General features: G+C 39.3%; 1 protein-coding gene across 7 annotated transcripts in view; it reads left to right on the top strand.

Annotated features, from left to right (window-relative positions):
* GRIA3 (glutamate ionotropic receptor AMPA type subunit 3) overlaps positions 1-21,560 on the top strand; it is a 146,900-nt gene that overhangs the window by 48,561 nt on the left and 76,779 nt on the right. For all 7 annotated transcript variants that reach the window (XR_011338334.1, XM_069867314.1, XM_069867312.1 and 4 more), the window contains exon 4: positions 17,641-17,828. Coding sequence is in view for 6 of the 7 variants with exons in the window: in XM_069867314.1 (XP_069723415.1) it covers positions 17,641-17,828 (188 nt within the window). In the remaining variant the exon portion in view is untranslated. The remainder of the gene's footprint in view (positions 1-17,640; positions 17,829-21,560) is intronic.

Raw genomic sequence — 21,560 nt, 5'->3', positions numbered from 1 at the left:
AGTGGTTTTTGTAACTCTAGTGACCTCCATTGGACTATAAAGCTGGATTTTGTCAAAATGTTTGTAACATTAAAACTTTTACTGCAGAGGATTCAGACTGCTGAACTTAATGAAGTTGGTTCAGTTGAGTAAAAATCAGAATATGCCTGAGAGCACAGAAAAAGCCATTCATTGCATTTCTTTGAAGTGAAGCAATGGAGATTTGCCCAGGTGAAGATTTAGCCTTATGTGTTTAAAAATAATTTGACAGGTCCATTTCAAACAACAGAATTGTAGCACAGAGATAAAAACTCGTGCAAAATCACTATTACGGAAGAAGCTGAAATATTCTCCTGTAGTTTGATTTTCAAATGTGTTCTTTTTTTCTGAATCCCAGATAGGTAATTTTTAGGACTTCACACGAATAACAGATGCTATTTAAAATATTTGCTTAAGAACAATTGAGTTCATTGTATCAATAATGGGAAGTTTTATTGTGGGCCACTTTGTAATATTTTGATTGTCATGTTTTGTACCACTGTTCAGGTCAGGTGTTAGAAATCCACTGAAGTTTTGTATTTAACCTGCAGTCATTGCTGAGGGCAAGGAGGGAGTACATTTTTGCTTTCTGTTTCTACAGCATCTGCGACAATGGGAGTTCTTGAGAACTACTTTAAAAAAATAATTGCTGATTATGACACTAGAATGAAGGGAAATGGAGAGGCTTCAGTGGCCATTTTGCTAGAAAATTGAGAATTAGCTTCAGTTTTATTACTTGAGTTATGTTTCTAGGAGTTACAGTATGAAGAATAGTGGCCTCAGTTGTCATATGGAGACCTGACTCTAGAAGCAATAAAACCAGAAATGGCTGTGCCACAAGGGAAACTAGCTTCCCGTAAACTAATAAAAATGATGTTCTAATGATTTCTGTGTGATTCTTCAGGGATTTTTTAGGGGCCTATTTGTTAAAGAAGAGCTGAAAGCTGTTTTATTTCCCTGGTTTTACTTTTTTTTAATAGTGTTCCTTTTACAGAATTCTGTCCTTTACAGAATTTTCCTTGGTGCAGTGCACCCTCTTCATGTCTTTTCTCATTTCCCTTCCCAGGGCTTTCTACTTTATTCTGTCATAATGTGGCACTGGGTTCCTCAATATCAGTAACAATTGTATATTTTTCTCTCCTGACTGACAGAATTAAAGCTTAGAGAGAAAATTTTGTTCAAGTTAAAGTCAAGTGGAACTTGAGAAAGTGTGGGAAATGTTGAGTGAAACAGAAATTACAAAATTCGTTTTGAACCAAGCTGGGGGGAAAAAAGAGTCTGCAAAAAGTCTGATCCGTATTATTTCAAGTCTAACTTTTAGTTTAATCTTTGTTCAGATTTTGAAAGTAAAAGTTATTAACTTTCATTTTAAAAAAATATTTTCCTTCACTTTTTTCAGCCAGAGTTTTAAATTCATTTTGGCCTGAATTAACTTGTAGCTGTCGTCCCCTCCTCTCCTAAAGTGCTGGTCTTCCAGTAAATGTAATGCTAATTGAAAAAAATTTGCCAGCTCTCTTACTGAGTTAATGGAGCTGTAATTGCTAACGGGACGCTTCCCTAAACGGTAAGTGAAGTTATATGTCCATATGTGACTCACGCAGGACATCAAAGAACATGTTTAATTTATTTCAGAATAGCCAATGGCCACATTTTACTGAAGAAAACCAGCCAGCAGTAAACCCACTGCTTGTTGCCAAAAATAAATGTATCGGGACATTATTTTAGCAATCTCTGTGTGTCAGTTAAATGTTACATCATACTATTATATACAAGGATGTAATTTTAATGAGACTAGAATTATTTCCACACCTGCCTCCAATTGTTCTCATCCGCAATTCGTTTCATTTTATTAATAACTATTTTTAAAAAATGAATCACAATTGAAATACTCTAAACATAAATATGTTCCTATGTTAAATTTGGTCAAAAGCAAAATGGATAGTTAGCAATTATTTTTAACATTAATTTACAGAATTATTGCCCTTCTGTATTATATAAAATTATTTAGCATTCATTGATTCATCTATAGATATTAATAAACATTTACAAAATAGAAAGCATTAAATTATCGTTAACGTACTTTGCCAAGACAAATATAGCAGATTTTGCGTAAAATTTTTCAGGTGCAGAGCAAACTTTTTCACCTCTTTTTTGGTTTGTTTTTTTAATTTATTTTTTTTTTATTTTCTGCGCAGTGTAGTTTTTTCCCCTGTGAATTTTGCATACTGTTGCATAGTGTTGATCACGTTATCTCCGTAGGCTTCTTAAACATTCACTTAAGCTTCACTTAAGCAACAGCTTAGTGAAGTGAGTAATAACGTATTATTTTATTGATGTAAAAGAGAGATGCTTTCCCTTTGCCTCAGCTGTTAGTTTGGATCTGGATTGGGAATGATTCTCAGAAACAGAAGTCTAAACCATGCCCGTGGTAAGGAGCTATTTACAAGCTAAGGCTATTGAGAGCAGGTTCTACCAGACACAAGAACCATCACACAAGCAGCAGTCAGGTTTGCTTGCTGTCATATTTCTTGCACAGTACTTTCCAGATAGACCAATCTGTTATTTTTGTCTGATCTCATAAAGAAGATGAATAGTGCTGTGGCACCACTGGAGCCAAATGAAGCCAGAGTACTTAGCTGCATCTTCTAGTGATTAGAGTATTTTTGCAGATGGAGTAGATGAACCTGGACAAAATCTAGTGTTGAGGTTATCTTATCTCTTAGCCCCAGTGGCGTGTATCATTTATTCTTACACTAGTCCTGCAAATACTGTGATAAAACCCTTGTTGAATTTGGTGAGAGCTTTTCATTTGTCCTATTCAGTTTTCAAAGCAAAAATCCTAAGCAATGGGAGAAAAGCTCCAAAATCCATTAGGCTCAGTAATTAATACTCTGCTAGGAGAGCAAGTTTTTCTGAATTCCTTGTGGAGTACAGAGTAGTTGGTGTCTCTTTCCTCAACTGTAGCCCTGAGCATAAAAGACCAGTGCCTACTATTGTGTTTTAGAAAACAACTCTGCCACAGCATGAGAAGGAGAATTGGCCCTTCCAGACCTGTGGTCTCTCTAGATTAAGTCAAATTGCAAGGTCATCCTGATTTTTTTCATCTACAGTTAGTAGAAACATAGTTTAAAAGGCAAGCCTTTATCCATTGGGGTCTTGTTTTCCAATGGTGCCTGGAAGTGACTTTATGTGTGAACTTTTTATGCATGAACTCTTTCACTAATTGGATTATTGCATTCAGCTGCTCTGAGTTGCTTTGACAATGCCCAGTGGAGCCTCTACCTTCTGTGGGCAATGGTACAGTCATGGTGCATCAGTTTCACTGCAATATAGCTCTGTTAAAACCATCACATTTGCTGGCCATTCAATAAAGGTCATTCTGTTTGTGACAGAACAAACCAGCCAGAAAAGAATTACACAGCTTCTGGCCAAGAAAAAAAAAGTAAGAGCACCATAGCAGCATTCTGTCCTTTAAGATCTCTCCCTGGTTTTTTTGTCCCTTGGGATTCTTTCCAAAGAATGAAGTGTATTATCCATGCAACTTTTGGGAGAAAGAATATTTTAAATAGCCTCTTAGCAATACATCACCCAAGTCAGTGCGAGCATGTCAGATACAGACATTGCAGTTTTATTTACTATGCAGTGTAGGGGAATGCAGTCTGTGTATCCAGCAAAGTAGGGAAAAGCTGACTTCCACCACATTCCACCTGAGTGTGGGACAACTACTTTAATGCAGTCTGAATGTTGCCACATGAGAGGTTTCATTTCCCACCTTCCTTTGTGCTAGTAATGATATTCTGGAGAAAAATTCCAAGAGAAGTCAATTGGAGGTATGTCTACTACATTAGACTTTACCGTGCTGCTTGAATCTCATGTCTGTTGACCATGAATTGATCTCTGAGTTCCTAAAAGATAACAATTTGGTTTCTAATTTACCCTTTTTCTCTTCTTTGGCCATTATAAAATAAATAAATATTTATTAAATAAATATTTAAATAAATAAATAAATAAATATTATAAAATAGATCTTTTAAAAGATCTAAGTTACTTGTCATGTGTTGCAAGAGCTACATGCTCATTTCTTGTCAACAGTCATGAGTTTCCACTTTGGTAAGTGCTGCTGGTAAGAATTAGAGTCCTGGTGGTGAGTTCATCCATCAGAATGAAGCTGAGAAAGATAACAGGCAAAGCTGACAAACAGAGCTGAAGAGTAATTTTTTATGCATAAAAAAATGAGATGTTGTTTTGCCTAATCACAGAATTATCTTTAATACTTCACTGCAGTTAGCCAGTACATGTTAAAAATTAACTTAAAGAGACAAGCCATGTTGTTGTGTTCAACCAGAAATAATAAGCCACCAGCACGTAGAAAAATGGTGGAGTTTACAGTGCAAAATCATCAAATCCCCTTGCCGATGTCTGTTTAACCGTGTAAGCAGTCTGATTATAGCACCTGATGCTGTTCCTGCCACGGTGAATGACAAAACTCCTCTGAGATGTTGGAAAAGCATTCAGTGATTTGGATTAGGTGAATTACTTTGCTTCAAAAGAAATATGTGCTGGTCTAGACTGCAATAAAGACTTCTTACAGCTGTTGACAGGCTATGCAACTATGGCCTGATCTCTGAGGCAAAGAATTAGATGAAAAATGTTGCAAATTATTGGCTTTTAAGTTCTGAATGGCTTGGGACCCTTCAGGTCATTCAGGTTTATATGCTTAGGTCTATACTCAGACTTTCTGTGAAGTTTTCTGGGGATAACACGTACTAATCTGTTTGGGAATATGGCTGGAATAGTCACAAGTGATCTCTGAGTTCCCATAACAATTGCACATAGTTTTAGCTGAAGCAGATTTAGGCTTATGTTGATGGCCAGGGTTTAAAAACTCTTTGTAGGGAAGGGAGAAGAGCTGCTCTAACTCTATGTTAGAGATATATATAGCTGCTATAGCTGCTATGTTAACACAGTTAACACAGTTAACATAGCTCTCCTCGTGCTTCACCCCCAAGATGTTATAGTTCCAGGATGTGAGAAGGAAAGTAAAATATTACTGTAAGTGGAAGATTGGGTGGTGGCATTATGTGGAAGGCTGAGGAACTGGAAAGCTGAGTTGTTTCTCCTATGCTGGTCAGGATAGGTAATGGCATAAATCTACTCCTCTCCAGAGTCCTGAGTATGGAGGATGTTTGAGGGTGTGCTTAAGTCAGATACATACTGGAGGCCTTTTAAAACAGGGAGAAAACTTTTGCTGTGTAAAAAGAAAAGGAATCAATGAAGTGATGGGGCATGCTCCAAACAGTAAGCCAGAAAATAAGACATTGAAAGCTAAGACCTCAGTAAAAGCTGTTAAGTGTAGCAGTACAGTCAGAATGTGATTCTTGACCTCTTGCTACACTATGGTATATAGCCCTGTGGTAATAATAGTGTTTAAAGAATATGGGTTCTAAATGTTTGGGATTTTTTTCAGAAACAACAATAACAACTTTTTGCTGTAAAAAGAATGATGTTGGATTGATATTTCACTGCAGGGGGAGGGGTGGTTCATCTTGAGTACAATCAAAGGGGACCGGCTCCCTCGAGTAAGCATAGGCATTATATTTTGAGCCTAGAACATCTGTACATTAATAATTAGTAAGGTTAGATGGAAATTTTTTATTGAACTCAACTCCAGTTGCTCAGAGGCGTGACTGACCTGTTTTTCTCTTGCTTTTCATACCTGCATAGAGATAATTACGGTGGCAGAAAGTGTTAAAACAAAGAATTCTTATTTAGTTTACTTGACTAAACAAGTACCACCCTGATAAAGGAAGGCAATAGTGGAATGAAAATCATAGAATCATCAAATGGTTTGGATTGGAAGGGGCCTTAAAGATCATCCAGTTCCAATTCCCCTGCCATGGGCAAGGACACCTTCCACCTGACCAGGCTGCTCAAAGCCCCATCCAGCCTGGCCTTGAACACCTCCAAGGCAGCCACGACTTCTCTGGGCAACCTTGCCAGTGCCTCACCACTCTCACAGTGAAGAATTTCTTCCTAGTATCTGATCTAAACCTCCCCTCTTTCTTGAAACAGTTCCCCAACATCTCATCCCTGCACGCTCTGATAAAGAGCCCCTCCCCTGCTTTCCTGTAAAGCCCCTTTTAAGTATCGGAAGGCTGCTATAGGGTCTCCTTGGAGCCTTCTCATCTCTAGGCTGGACAACTCCAACTCTCCCAGCCTGTCCTCCTATGAGAGATGCTCCAGACCTCAGATCATCTTCATGACCTCCTCTGGACTGGCTTTAATAGATCCATGTCTTTCCTGTGCTGAGGACTCTAGAACTGAATGCGGTTCTTCAGGTGCAGTCTCACAAGAGCAGAGTAGAGAGGGAGAATCACCTCCTTCGACCTGCTGCTCTCAATCCATTCTCTGCCCAGCCTGTAATTGTGCTTGGGATTGTCCTGAGCCAGGTGCAGGACCTTGCATTTGGCATTCATGAGGTTTGCCCAGGTCCACCCTTCAGGTCTGTCAAGGTCTGTTTGGATGGCATCCCTTCCGTCCAGCGTGTTGACTGCACCACGCAGCTTAGTGTCATTGCTGAGGGTGCCTCAATCCCACTGTCCATGTCTGCGACAAAGATGTTAAACAACGTTAGTCCCAATACCGACCCCTGTGGAATGCCACTTGTTGCTGGTCTCCACTTGGACATTAAGCTGTTGACTCCAGCTCTTTTAGAACATCTTGTTTTAATGTATTGATTTGCACAGAACACCTAAACCTTTCCAGTCTATGTACCAGGGACCTCCCTTGTTCTGTGAAATTGTTCAGTTTACCACATTCGTGATAAAGGGAGGGATCAGAACTATCAGTGCTTGTGCTTCTAGCTGTGTGTACTATTCAATGTACATTTTCTCCTTCAGATTAGATAATACTAAACATTTTGCATATTTTATCGTAGTTTGCTAACCATGCAATCAGATTTGTGAGGATTTGGAGTCGTGGAAGAGTAGCCATGCATCAGTATAATAGCAAAACAAATGGAAATGAAGAGTTCTTTTGTTTCACTGAATATTGGATTGATTATTCAAATAGCATATAAACATTTTAAATAATAGTAAACACTTGGCAGTATAAGTGGGTGCAAAGCCTAAAATATTTGAGTGTAGAGAGTAACTGATCCAGACAATATGTCTTTCACAGCTTCCTGATTTTACAAAACAACTTTGAGAAAATATTAAGTGCAATTTAGTTTGAAACTATGAAAACGGGGAGTTTGTAATTTAAATGTAATCCCTTCCTTGTCTAATAGATACTATACCACTTTGCAACCTTGGAGGGGAATTTTGTAACTCTCTGTTCTTTTTCGAGCTAATAATGGATAGTCTCAGATACGTGTACATCCCATTTAGTCAGGCAGTCCTTATCTGTGCACTTGTTGAACATGTTCCAGTGAAATAACTAATTAACAGTGTATCCCATAGAGAATTCTGTGCCACTTTTTAAGCAGGCCACAGAGTACATCTTCTGAGAAGCACATATCCTGTTTTCATAAGTGATTTCCAAAGTCATGCAGGACAGGTCTTGCAGTGTTATTCAGGATTTTAACATACACGTAGTCACACTGTGAAAAGCACCTCAATGAGATACGTGCCGGGCTGCAATTTAAGTCAGTGGTGTGCAGGTACCCCACCTGCTGAGATTATTCAGCATATACATCTTCATTGCCTCTGAAAACATACTCCTGCCATCCCACCCAAGTGGGTTTTGAAACTGAAACACAGATACCTGTGAAAATTCTGTCTATGTTGCACTATGAGGTAAGCCTGTTTTCTGAGAGGATCATAGGCAAAAGATTTAGGTTGTTTCAAATTCTCTGGTCCTTATCGTTTCTGGATCACTTAACAGAATCTTGATGTTTTACCAAGTGGACATGCAAGGACAAGAATTTTTTTTTATTTTTATTGATAATATAAAACCAAGAAACATAGTTTTAGTTGTTCAGTGATTTTCCTGAATATACCCATATATTGTCCAGCAGCGGTTAATGAAGATCTAGAGGTCATTAGCTCTTGAAGGAAGCCGAACCTTTCATTGATACTGTTTCATGTTCATAGTGACCAGCAGTGTATGCTTCCATTATGCTCATTCTGGGGCGTGTTTTGTGGGTATACACTTGCCTGTTATCAAGTCCTTTATATGCAAGACAACTTTTTGTCCAAGATGGTCAAGTGTGGTAAGATTGAGCCTCTGCTGAAATTGCCTTTGAAGTCATATAGGTTATTTTGTGAGTTATTCCCTGTAAAGCCCATCATACTGGTATTTCTAAACCATCAGTTATCAGAGCAGTAAACTAGATAAACTCTGCTTGTGCCTAACTTTTGCTTGTTACTTTTTTTTTTTTTTGTGATAGACCAAAATTGCATTATGCCTTCTTATGCAAAGTCCATTTGTGGAGCATAAAAATGAATGGAATGGCACCATGGGGAATTGGAATGCAATCCATGGGAAAAATGTCTTGGAAGGGGGAGTGCTTTGGTCACAAACTATCTTGCGTGCTGTAGAAAAGTCTGAATCTGAAGCCTAGCCCTTGCTGATGTGTTGAGCCAACTCTGAGAATGGTCTCCCTCTCCTTTCTTCCCCAGCTGAACACCCTGACAGCTGGAGGAATGAAGGGAGAGTTAAACTTCTGTAGCACATTCCTGTCTCTATTTAGCAAATATTTATGCTGAAATGTTTGTACATCTCTATATAATCCAGCCTAACATTTCATCTGAGCTGCCTTCCTGAACCAAATCAGGAGTAGCATATTCAGTAATTGGCCACAGATGATTAAATCTGGACGGAGGTGCCCATCTGAGGTTACTGGCTACAGCTCCTGTATTTAGAAGTTGCAAAATATAAAGCAGCAGCCAAAAAACCTTGTGTGTTAGCAGAGAAGGGATGACTAATGCTAAAATTCTTAATGATTTTTTCTATAAGAGACCTCTAAAATTTAAATAGGATTAAAAGGTTGAATAATAAAAGCAAGGCATTGTTTCTCTTTAATCTCTTTCTTCAGCAGCAGGTAAAGGCCTAGGAATTTCCTTACTAGCAGTGGTGAGTCTCTACTCAGTAGGTTATATGAGCCTGTTGTGTGTCACCACCCTGCAGAATAAACCAGGTCTTTTTGATACACAGAACATAAGGCTGCAAGAAGTAATGGTGTTAAGGCAATGAGAGAGAGCCCTGACCCGGCACATCCTCTTTCTGCCACCCCAGCTGGGTGAAATGTTTTGAAAGGCAACCTGTTACCCCCGTGCTTTGTGCTGGGTCAGGTGTTGTCTATTGGTGTCTCACTAATTCTCTGCTGTTGTTGTAAATGGTCATTCTGGGGCCTCACTGCAGGAGGAATCAGTATGAAGCAAGTTAGAGGATATATTCTATACTCTGGTCAATGCAGTAGAACTACACTTATATGTTCAAGCCCAGTTCAGACCAAATCTATATTGCCTAGTGGTGTGGGAGGTATACAGAGCTGCTCTGAATTAATGAGGGCTTGCAATTAATGAATACACCATTGTTATGAATGCAAGCACTTGTATGGAAAAAAAATAGGTAAATGTGCTCTTTGCTAACAGCCATTGACAAAAAGAGGCAGAAATAGCCAACTGTAACTAAAAAGGAGCACACGTGCAAACTGTGAGTATGAATCCATAAATTATCATTAATATATATATATTATCATCAAAACTCATTTAAATTTCAGAATATTTTTTAAATTGGTACTCACCCTTTGATTGCTTTTTTTTTTTTTTGGTGTTCAGAATAAATAAAAGGAAATTAACTCACGAGTTGAGACATGAGACACATTCCACCTGCAAGGGCAATTAAAATGCTGGATACCAAAGGGTGAGATGTTGATGAAGAGAGACTTTGAAAGGCTGATAACATCTGTTAATGAAAATTCTCAGAGGCAAAAGATTTGTTTACTCAGGTAGTCTGAGAAACAAAGTGTAGGTAAAGGTTAGGGAGAGGAATAAATATTTTTCTAACATGATTGACTGAAGGTCAGGTAGAAAGAATAATTTTACGATGTTTGAGGACAATTCAACCAGCACAATTCTTTTCCAAGACATTTATCTGAGGTGAATCCAGGGGATTTTTTGTGATGAATATGTATTTCAATTCATAGTCTGATTATCATAATCTCCTGTGATTGTTTCTTCAGAGGAATAATATTTATCTTCTTTGGACTCAGCAGTTCCAGGCATGTTTTTGAGAGAAGGCAGTCAGCAATGCTCTTGCACACTCATTCTAAAACCTCTCTCTCTATATATGTATCTCACATATAACTTGTGTTATCAATAATTCTAAGTTTGCAGCATACATGGAAATTACGTTTTTACCTCTACAGATGAATGCAGTGATACGTGAGACCAAATTTTAGCTATTTTCAAAACCCTCTGCTGTTGATAAATGTATAATTTTCCTTTTTCCAGAACATTTAGTACCCACAACAGTATATATGCACTAATGTTCTCTTCTGGCTAAAATAGCTATTTAAGCTTGAAAAAAAAATTAATTTTTATTTCCTTTCTTAGATGATAATTCCAAAAAATACTTTGCTTTTTTTACTTTATTGTAATTATATCATAATTGCGCAACTTTACCTGGAATAATAAATAATGTTTTCCTTCAGTATCCCAGTTCACTGAGAGTGAGGTAGCTTTCGATTTACTATAGCAAATAAGAAGAAAATATATTCTGAGATATCATGCTAAAGTTTTTATTATATCATTTCAGTGACTATCATGTTTGTAGGCAGTATAGGAATCTTTAAAAGTATATGTTCAACTATGTTACAGCTTGAAATAAAAATAAATCTAGATACGAATCAGGACAACCTGAATTTGAAAATTGGCTCTATTGCTAATTCTCTGACAGGCTAGAGCATATTTTTATCCTATGTCAAATTTATGTCTTAGGTTATCTCATACGGGAATGCTGACAATAAAATCTGTTCATTTTCTTTGAGCATGTTTCACCGTGTTGTTAACATTATTTGTGGTTTTGTAGAATTTTCTCAAAGCTGAATGACTCAGAAACATCTCTTGTGAAGTGCCCTGCTTTGCGTTAAGTGTGGACCACACTGTGGGAGGGTCAGGCCCAGGTATGAGGTACTTCTGAAACAACGAAGCTGGGCTAAAACGTGTCATTAAGACAGAGATAAGTCAGAAGTTTTACAGACTTGTTGAAGAGAGGAAGGAAATACATAGAGCCATATCAGTGCCAGTGGGAAGACCAGCATTAGTGTTATATACAGAAGTAAACCTTCTGTTTCTGAAATAAAGACCGTGTTCACTGCTCCATCAGCCACAGTCAAGCCCCAAGAACGGTAGTTCATGAGCTTGGCGCATCGCTGAGCAACAGCACACTGCTGCATTATTGCTCCGGTGGCTTTTCATTTTCTGTGTTTCTCCAGGTCATCCAATAGGCCAAATAGATCTCTTGGAAGCCAGTATTGTCACCAAAAGATAAGTTAAGTTCTCAATGTCTTGCAGCGTCTGCACATGCTTCCGTTTGGGGTTTTGTAAGTTTTCCATTTGAGAACTGGCTTCACGTGGAATGTGCTACAGTTGTTTTGCAGACAAGTTACATTTTCTTTTCCAGCCTGATAGCTGCAAATTCTGTGGTTCCTAATTAGAATCGTTTTGCTGAGTTAAATACATAAACACAATTATATATGTATTTCTGAGGTGCAGTAATTAGCCTCATCAGTTGAGTACTAGTCAACATGTTTGGATTTTTGTTCTCTTTTATTTTTTCAGTTGCAGGTAAAGGTTGTGGGTGTACCTATATGACGATGTGTTATGCAACTTCATTCTTTTATATGTTTTCTTCCACTGATTTCCACGCATGTTGCAAGCAGAGAAATTATACAGCATTTCTTTCTCTTGACTAGGAAGAGAACCTAAGAGAATGTGCCTGAAGTTAAAGACAGGGTAAGGCCAAAGCATCTCACTTATGGCATCTGACATGGAGAGGGTTATGGCTGAAATATTTTCAAAAGAAAAGATCAAGGTGAAATGCATTCAGAAAGAGCCATTTTAAAAAAAAAAATCAAAATAAAGAAAAATAAGACATTTACTTGCAGCCAGCAGATCTCTCTTCCTGCATGTTTTGCTGTATCCCATCCCGAGCAAATGTGGACCAGATGGTTTCTGTAAATTCTCCTTTAGAGCCAGGCCAAGTTCACATTCACTCAACCAAGCTGACATATCTATTTGTGTACGTTTCTCTGGTTTTGGATGACAGGTTGCAATAATGTAATATATGTACAGGGGAAGCTAGAGATTTACTGAATTGAAAAAGCAGAAGAAAAAAAGTAACGTTGCTGTGTTTGCTGCTTGGTTCAGAAGGTTGTCTGCTGCCAGAATAGTGAAGTGTAACACTTTATGTGCTGGTTACCAGATAGAAGTGATCAGGCCAAAACGAGATGGGATGCAGTTACTCCATGTTTATTTAATAATTTGAACTGAAAGAGCACCCCAATCTACTAGTCCTTTGCTGCATCTCTTACTGGTGACTGATTTAGTAGCTTATTCCTTGCTTCTTCCTTTGCTATAAAGTTGTATAGTATATGTATAACATATACAAAGCATACCTGTCTTTCTGACATGTTTGGGTTTTGAATGATGGGGAGTGTTTTGGGTTGGCTAGTTGTTTGTCACTCACACCTAACGCATTGATCTGTTTGCTTTTAAATTAGTGCTAAGCTCAGAGCCAAACACACAGAATATCTAAGTATATCTCAGCTTAGAGACCTCTGGTGCATTTGGAACGTAAGCTGGTGTTATAGAATTGTCTTGGGGAAGCACTTGCCGCGATGGCTGCTTTTCTGGTGAGTTCCTTATATCTTTGTCAAACACAACTCCACATGTAAATTGCTGAAGTTCACTCAAGGGCCAGAATCTTAGTTCTTCATATCGTGACCCAGATACGTAGTTCAAAACACGAGTATTCAGATCAGAGCTGATGTTCATTCAGCTGATGCAAACACGCTCCCTGCCAGGAAAATACACCCCTCAAAGATCTGTGTTGCTCAGCAAGACAAAAGGAAGAGGGACTGCAAGCAAATGCTATTTCATTTCTAATAGGAGGCTAAGGTCCAATTCTTACCAGGAACATCCAGAAAAAGAGTGATTTACCTAAGTGGGTAATCCTTTTTCAGTAAGTACTTTGGTGCCAATTGTGAGGGCTCCTGTGGTGCTACAGATGTTCCGGTGTGGTCATTTGCTGATGGCACATTAACGATTGCTGTTATTTAAACAAGTTCAGTGATATAGTACATAGAATTTCATCTGGCTGAGCAAACTGCTCCAATGAATTTTGCTTGTATGTGGATGTCGAAAAAGTTATGAGCTTTCATATATGTAAAAGAGTGAAATGTCCTCTTTACATGTGTTAGTAGGGTCAGCTGAGAGATGTTTGTATCAAAGGGATGATCTGAAAGAATAAGATACAGGCTTTGCTTCCCTGGCAGAAGTGTGAAGACACCACATGAATTTGTGTATGAGTCCAGCTGCAGGGAGGACTGCCTGGAATGTAATTCTCTCCTGGGTTTTAAAATACGGAGAGAGAGCATTGCAACAAATAATGTTTTCCCTGCTTTGAGGGAAGTTTATATTGAGTATTTTCCTTCTTTGCAACCTTCTGTCAGCAAAATTCAAAACATTTCCTTCAGCTCACTAAGTAGTAGGCTGGACACTTATTTTGAGTTTTACTACTATAGTTGCCTCCAGCCCAATCATTTTCCAGACTGTTTAAATGAGGGTTAACTCTTTTAAATCATCAATATTCTAAGAATAAGTCAGACATACACACATTTTAATATTAAAGCAAGGATTGTCTAAGCTTTTAGTAGGTGTAAATCAGATTGACTTGGGTGATTGCTTTCAAAGATCACAGGAACAGCCCCTCCCCAGTACACAGCAAAAAGGGACCACAATGTAATGGAGGTCTGTTCCATCACCTGGCAAGCGTGGGCATCGCCATCGGGTGGCCAGACACCTCTGTAAATCAGTAATGACAACATGTTAATAACGTAGAGCAGTGGAGGGATGCAGTGCCATCAGATGAGCCTGCCTCAGAAGCAGTGCTTCCAGGGAAAACATTCTTCCATCCTGCTGCTTTTTCACATCAAAGACATGAGTAAGGAAAAAGAGATTGAAAGATCAGATTGGGGTCTGAATGAATTTTTCCTGTTGTCTGTGTTTGTGTTGATGACTAGAATGAACAACCTCTGAATTTTAATGATAGTATTCTGAACCTGTTCTGAGGTGATCACATTGCTGTCATCTTCTAGGAAGACGTCAGTTTTTCTTGTCTCATCTAATTTTTTTTGGCTTTATCAATTGAAGTAGTATAAACCTGCAATGGTATTAATGAAAGCCTTTCTTTTGTGGCTTCTTCACAGACCTGGGGCGAATTATCAGTTGTTTAGTCTTTTGGGACAGATCTGATGCAGACCATAAAAAACTACAAAATAGAGGCAGTTGCCATGACTGGCTGGTTTTCTTTAGGGTGAGTGAGATGAGGGGCACCCATGAGAGTTCAGCACCTCTGGGGTGCTCAGGGGCAACATCTCTTGTGAAGCCTTCGTGTGGTGTGTTTACTGGCAGTTAGGGAATGGCAAATCTCTGTGTACAAGTCTGGTCACTGACATGCACAAAATCAGGAAAATAATTTCTGCATTCATTACCCAGGCAGTACCTGAACTGTCACAGCTTGTGTTGTTCTGCTAAGGAGAAAGAAAAGTTCACATTTGAAGATAAAATGATCCTTTTATTTAAACAATCACGCTGCTTATGTAAGAGCTCTCTTAATGGTAAAGTACAGCTGGAGCCCGGAACATGTTGTTTACAGAACTATCATGTAACGAATAGCAATGTAAAATGAAGTAAATGGCTGTGAAGGCAATAGGCATGGAGAGAAATGGGAGACTGGGAACAGCAAATGCGTGTTTGCAAAGCTGGAGTGTGCTGCCTTCCTGAAAGCAGGAGGTTTGAGCCGTGTTTTTGTAAAGCAAAGGGAGTGGGCTGTGTAAAGGTCATCAGAGGACTGGCCTAATGAACCATCACGGGAAGGGCAAATGTACTTCTCAAAGTGAGGATGGGAGAGGGCCCAAGAGAGGGGAGCTGACACACCGCAGACAGTGACCACAGTCTCTTTCAGGAGCTGACAAGGGTGGAGGGGACTGTGGCTATAAAGACTTAAGTGTGACAAGGAGAAAAAGGAGGTAGAAAAGAATGATGAAGCTTTGGAACGTTTTCACGCTAAGATTGCAGTAATTGTATTTTCATGCATAGGATAAAGTAACCTTGCTTTTCTCTTTCTTGAAATAGTAACCACTGACTAACACACACACACGTGCAAAAGCACACACGCTCACACTCATGCCAACATGCAGCTGCACCAAACTATGGAAATTGCCCAGCTTTCTTCTGAGATACTCAAGGTTTGACAAGGCGAGCTCTGACTCAAACAGCATTAACTGAAACTGGGTGCAGTTAACCAATGGGTCTGCTCTGCAGCAGGTTCATTTTCACTTCTTGCCTTGAAAAAATTTATATGTGTTATTAGCAAAAAATAGAGCTTTTTTTTCAAAGTGTCATTTTTTTTATAATGTGTTGAAGCATTTTGTTCAGTTTGTAGTGGAAATAAAATGGATGGGGGGACAGTTTTCTGTTGTTTACAGCAAGTTCAGGGTTCAAACTTGGACATTATATGAATGATGGAACAAAGTTGTAAATATTCATTGCTTAGTGGAATCGTCATTTTTAAAAGCACATCTTTGAACACAAAGCGTTTGTAATCTCCATTAGTGGTATCTATGTTCCCCCATCAAAATTCCTTGTTTGCAGCCAACCAAATATCTTAGGCTTAGATCTTCCTCCTGCATGTAATGGAATCACAATGCTGTCACAGACATCAGAGTATTTTTGTAAAATACGACGTTAAGGAAGACCGAGTTCATTGTACTATACATATGTAAATGCCTCCCTTTCAGTAGTCTCAGGGGAAAGAAGATGCCAGAAAGAATTCTCAGCCAGCATATGTACTAATTGTCACCACCTTTCATGGGATAGTAAAGTGCATTCATACAAAGAAAAGTATTAAGGAGGCTGCACAGGGAAAGTGAGGGCATTTGAGTGAGACATAAAGTCACATGGCAAATTATAATAATCTAACTGCAATCTAGAAAAACCACTCTTTCCTTGTTTGTGTCTGTAACGAGGTAATGATGCAGCTCCTCTGGCTTCAGCCAGCCACTATAGATCTACAGCAGGCTACGGAAGATCAGAATACAGCATAAGTTCTTTGTTATCAATATGCCCTTACTACGATAGCTGAGTTCAGAGTAGCTATTGGTATAATTCGTAACAGTGAATATGTTTTGCTGTAGCTGAAACTCCTTTCGATTTCAGAAGCATAGGGTACTGCTTATCGCAGAGTATGACTGATTGATTGTTGGTCTTGTATGTTTGTGTTTGGATGTGTGAAGCTTCTCAAATCTGGCTGTGGATAAGAAATCCACTGCATGACTGAATGAGTGGACTGAAGGTTTTGCAAATAAATTATCTGGACAGAAGCAGTTCTCATGGATGCCTTGTACAGAGAAACTCGGCTGAAAACCACTGTGTGTGCTTGGAGTAGATGACCTCTGCCTTTAATTGGCATCCATCCAGATTCAAAACAGACAGAACTATGCAAAAATTTTAATTTCCTGAATCGAAACAGGTAGATCACCAAATTCCCAGCTGCCTACATATAATAAAGGGATGCAAATCAGTGTCCGGTGGCTCCTACGTAGCGTGAGTTGAAGGAGATTACTGCTCCCTGTTCCACCACCTTTCACTTAGGGACTCAACCAGAGTTCTGTCTGCTGTATAGGCACGGCTGTTCACAGGGAATGTAATGCTGTTTGCTTGCATAATTTCTCACTGTGCAGTCTTTGGTCATTCTATACTGCTGCTCTTCTCTATTGAGGCTGCTAAATGAATTGGTATTACCTTAATGAAAGCATTGAAAGTGTGGTTAATGCTGCTAGACTCCATATTTAAAAACATTTTTTGAAATCAAAGTGAATATCACTAAAGTATTCTCCTGTGGTTCATGGCTCCAATAACACGTACGATGACTTAATTTTCATTCTTGTGCAGTGCCTGGATCTTTGCCACTTAATGACCCATTGCAGCAGTCTGCACCGGCAAATTACCCCTTCTGTCCGGCTCTCCAAGCTGATGGACTTTTGCCCAAGTAATGGCTGCAGGCTCCTATTCTCAGCTGGCACAGACCCCAGCACGACCATAAACATCCCTAAGAGGATCATAATATGATATATTGGACAGATTCTGATACGTCTCACAGTAATATAGTGCCAAGCAATTCTGCTGAAGTCAGTGACTTTGGCAGTGGCGTAGCTGAAAGAAGAAACTGGTCCTTTCACTGTTGCTTTCTCAAGTAACGAAGCACTTACAGGCTGTTGGCTAGTCTGTGTCCTTTTAGATGACACAAGTTTCTGTGCACCGTTTGTCGAATGTCCAAAATAGTTTTTGTTTTTGTTTCATTTTTAAATGTTTGCATTGTCTCTTCCCCCTACAGGATTCTCTATTCTTCAGGCAATTATGGAAGCAGCAGTACAGAACAACTGGCAAGTGACAGCCAGATCTGTAGGAAGCATAAAGGATGTTCAAGAGTTCAGAAGAATCATAGAGGAGATGGACAGGCGGCAAGAAAAAAGATATTTAATTGACTGTGAAGTAGACAGAATCAACACCATTTTGGAACAGGTAATATGCTTTACAGAAATTGTGATCTCTCTGTGAGAGGCATCATTAACATTAATGTCTGTTTCTAGAAATTAATTAAATATCCATTGAGATGTGAGTCCCAACAACTGGCCGATTACCTAGTAAAATTAAAATGTCTCAGTGATGCTCATATTTGGTGGCAGTACTTGCAAATAACCTACAGGAAATGTCTCTGTGATATTTTTTCCCAAATGTTAATAATGAATTATTTTTAAGTAGGTTAAGAACCTAAAAGTTCAGCTGCCAGTGTAACATTACTGGCATCAGGGCTACTTGGAGGGATTGCTAGACGGGTGCAATTTGTTAAGTGGAACATGAAACAAGAAATAAAAAGCCAGTGAAGTAGTTTTGAATCATCTTAGAGAAGTCTTAAATGGAAGTATTGCTAATGAGAATTTCAGCTGGTAGACCAAGCAGCTCACTAGCACTTTTTGATTTGTACATCCCATCCCTCTGTACAGCTGGTGCTGTTGACAGGCTTAAATTGTGGGCGGTAAAGCCTAAACGTCTTCACTGGGGAAGATGCACTTTTGGGTGACTGTTCTGTTATTACCTGGACTTCACAATGTTTGCTTTGCCCCAGAGGAATGGCCATAATCCCTGGCCATCCCAGGGGGCTCCTCAGAATGCCTGCACCACCAGATGTGCTGTGCAGTGTCTTTGAGAGGTTTAGTAACAGATACACATCACAGGGAGTAGAAGCAGGATAGGTCCCTCTTACCTGGGCAAAGCTAATGTTGGTGTGTAAATAAATCCGTGCTGATTGTTTATTCATAGGCATGTGGGAATTCACTTACATTAAGACAGAAAAACCTGCTGATAATTGCAACTTCATAAACTTAACTCTGTGTTTATAGGTCAGAAGGAACATTGACATTTCAGGAAGTGTCAGCATGTCTCTTAGAAATGTTGCATTGTAATCTAGTAGCAAACTGACCTTACTGCCATAAATCCTGGGAGATTCAAAAGCTACATTCACTGAGTTCTTTCTCAAAACATTCAGGTCCTGTCAAGAATCAAGGCATATCGCTGAGCATCAGTCTGCCAGGACTGAATTGCTATAGTCAGGGCCAGGTCCTGTAGCTGCTGGTTAGAGAGGGTAGCAGGAAGGAAAGATGCTCAGAGAACATAGCAGAAGCCGATGATGATCCACAGCTCTCACAGCTAGTGTGGTTGTGGTGCTAATGCATATCATTGCATTTTACATTGTATTTTTAGTCAGTGTGGTAAATGCTCTTTGGAGAAATTCATACAGCAAAGTGTGAGAAACTTCTTTTTTTTCTTCCATTTGCTCATGTTGTTGCTAAAGATAAAGAACACCATACCCACAGCCATCTCCTGAAAATAATGCATGAGAGCACTCCTGAGCCAAGCTAAAGTACCTCTTTGGGACCACTCTCAGCTGGGGGACAGGCCTTTTGTTTGATCTCCCTAACTCCATTTACATTTGGTTGTCTCTTTTTCTTACATTGTGCAAGTAAGAGAAGAAAATAATCAAACCACTCTAGCCCCTAAAATGAAAGCTATATACCAAGTAAACCACATAGCAAAAATCTGGGGAGTTCTTCTGCAGGCATTCTAAATTCAAACCTAGGGAACTTGTAATTTTATTAAATGTTTGATTCAGCTTTCTATCCATCTGTGTAACTAAAGATTTGCTATTGGGGCCTCCAGGTTTCCCCAAACTCTACAGTACACTGTACAGTACTCATGCTTTTGCATAATTAGAGCCTTTCTGTTGTCATTATTGTATTACATACCGCCCATCACTGTACTGTTAGGTGACTCTTTATTATGCCAGCTGTCCATCTTTTGAAATTTATTTACACAAAATTATGACATTTCCGCTAAATTATTATCCTAAACAATCTCAAATATTTCTAAAAGACCTTAAAATTTTCTTGCAGTTGGATTTTAGCCAATCAGTTGAACGCTATCAGTGCTTTGTTTTGCAACCCAATCCTGCAGATGTTTTCACAAAGTCAGTGTGTTCTATGTCATCCTGTTGATGTAATAAGACTGTTTCTGTATAATTTCATAGAAGTTACTAATGAGCAAATTTGTTTGAATTTACAGTACCAAAAGTGGATTTAGAACGTTTTGTTTAGGAAACCAAGCAAACTAAACATACCTTCTGAGATAAATACTCTAGTATTAACAATGTCTTTTAGCAGTCTAGCAGGAGGGGCCTGGGTAGGCAGCGCTTTTTAATGAGTATAAACCCACTTATTTTACTAGGACCAGTCACTTTACAAGGAATTGCCCAAGCAGATGCCAGGCTTGTGCCTCTGACACTAAAAATATCTTTTGGCAACAATTTCCAGAGGTTTGATTTTTTTGATCTGATACTGAAAAGCAATGACTTAAGTTTCTGCAGGAAAAGTTAGTGATGTTAGACCCCAGGCTGATGGCTGAGAAATTATTTGGTTTAGGCTTTCCCTTCCATCTCTTCTGCTTACCTTGTTATCTTCTTAAGTAGTTAAAAATCTCACATATATGTATGGTTCTTAAATCCACCTAGCCAGTTTGCTCAAGGGAGTGGTGAGTTGTCTTTTTAGCCAACTGTTTCTACTGATAGTATAGCATCGAGGGGAAAGATAACGCTGGATTTGCATTTTTCAAATCTAGCATTTTATTGCAGTTTAGAAAGTCAAATTGGTGCTTTTTGTGGAGTCTGCTCAGCTTCTGCCTGCACAACTGTAGGTGGCTTTGAAAAGCTTTTTCCCAGTGAGAGCAAAGGGAAGCCAAGACTCTCAACCTTTTATGGCAGAGTACTGATGGACAAACTCTGTCCCACAGAGTGCTGGCAGAGGCTGCCTTAGCCCAGCTGCCTTCCCATTCCTTTCCCTTTAGTTGGCCTCCTTAGGAGCCTTCAAAGGTCAAACCTCCCATCACCTTGTGGGAGTGAAGCCTCCATCCAGAGAGGGAATTCGGCGTGGTCGCTGTGGGGATGTGTGGCACCTGCCATTTCATTTTCTCAGGGACAACAGGAGCATTTGCCAGTGAGCCTTGGATTTCAGAAGCTTAAGTAAGACTTATTCAAGAACAAAAGTCATATCAGAAATAAACAGTCTGTAAACCACTAAACAGTCTACGCACGTGCGGAGTTTTCTATCAGACTTTTGGGCTCTTGGCCAGGCCATTCGGCAAGCTTGTCAATTCTCTGCTCCAGAAACCGCATATCATGGCTTTGTGTTAGCACTTGGATTAAATAAGAATGACTTCTCCTGTGTCAGGCTGGTCGGCATGTGCCGTTCTCTTGCTTTGATGCTTTTTTCAGCCAGTGCAAAACAGGGTATACCTCTCTTCCAGAAGTGTAGGCTTATCTGAAGGCAATTACACATCTAAGGTTTTTCTTCATAGACTTCAAGTCCTGTTGGAATATTCTGTAGCTTCCTCCAGCAATATACAGACATGTGGAGTCAGTGACCTTGAGTATTCCATATGCCTTTAGCATCCGGCGTATCTGTATGCACCTATGTTTCCAGGATCTGAAACCTGTCATGTGAAGTAGTTCTCCTCTCAGAGCTGGCTGGTACCCAGGAAAGGATCTCTCCCAGCTGTCTCACACTGGTGTGTAAATGTAAGGTAGGGGAAGGAGGACGCCTCAGCTCCTGCTCTGCTTGAGTAACCTTTTTTTTGCCACGTTTCACTCTGCAGCGTGTCTGGTTTTGTTCCTTTTCCAGAGAATCTTGTGATGGGGCCCCATAT

The sequence above is a fragment of the Phaenicophaeus curvirostris genome, chromosome 13 (assembly GCF_032191515.1).
Source record: "Phaenicophaeus curvirostris isolate KB17595 chromosome 13, BPBGC_Pcur_1.0, whole genome shotgun sequence".
Lineage (NCBI taxonomy): Eukaryota > Metazoa > Chordata > Aves > Cuculiformes > Cuculidae > Phaenicophaeus > Phaenicophaeus curvirostris.
The sequence above is the reverse complement of the archived record's forward strand: the minus strand, read 5'-3'. Positions and strand labels throughout refer to the sequence as shown.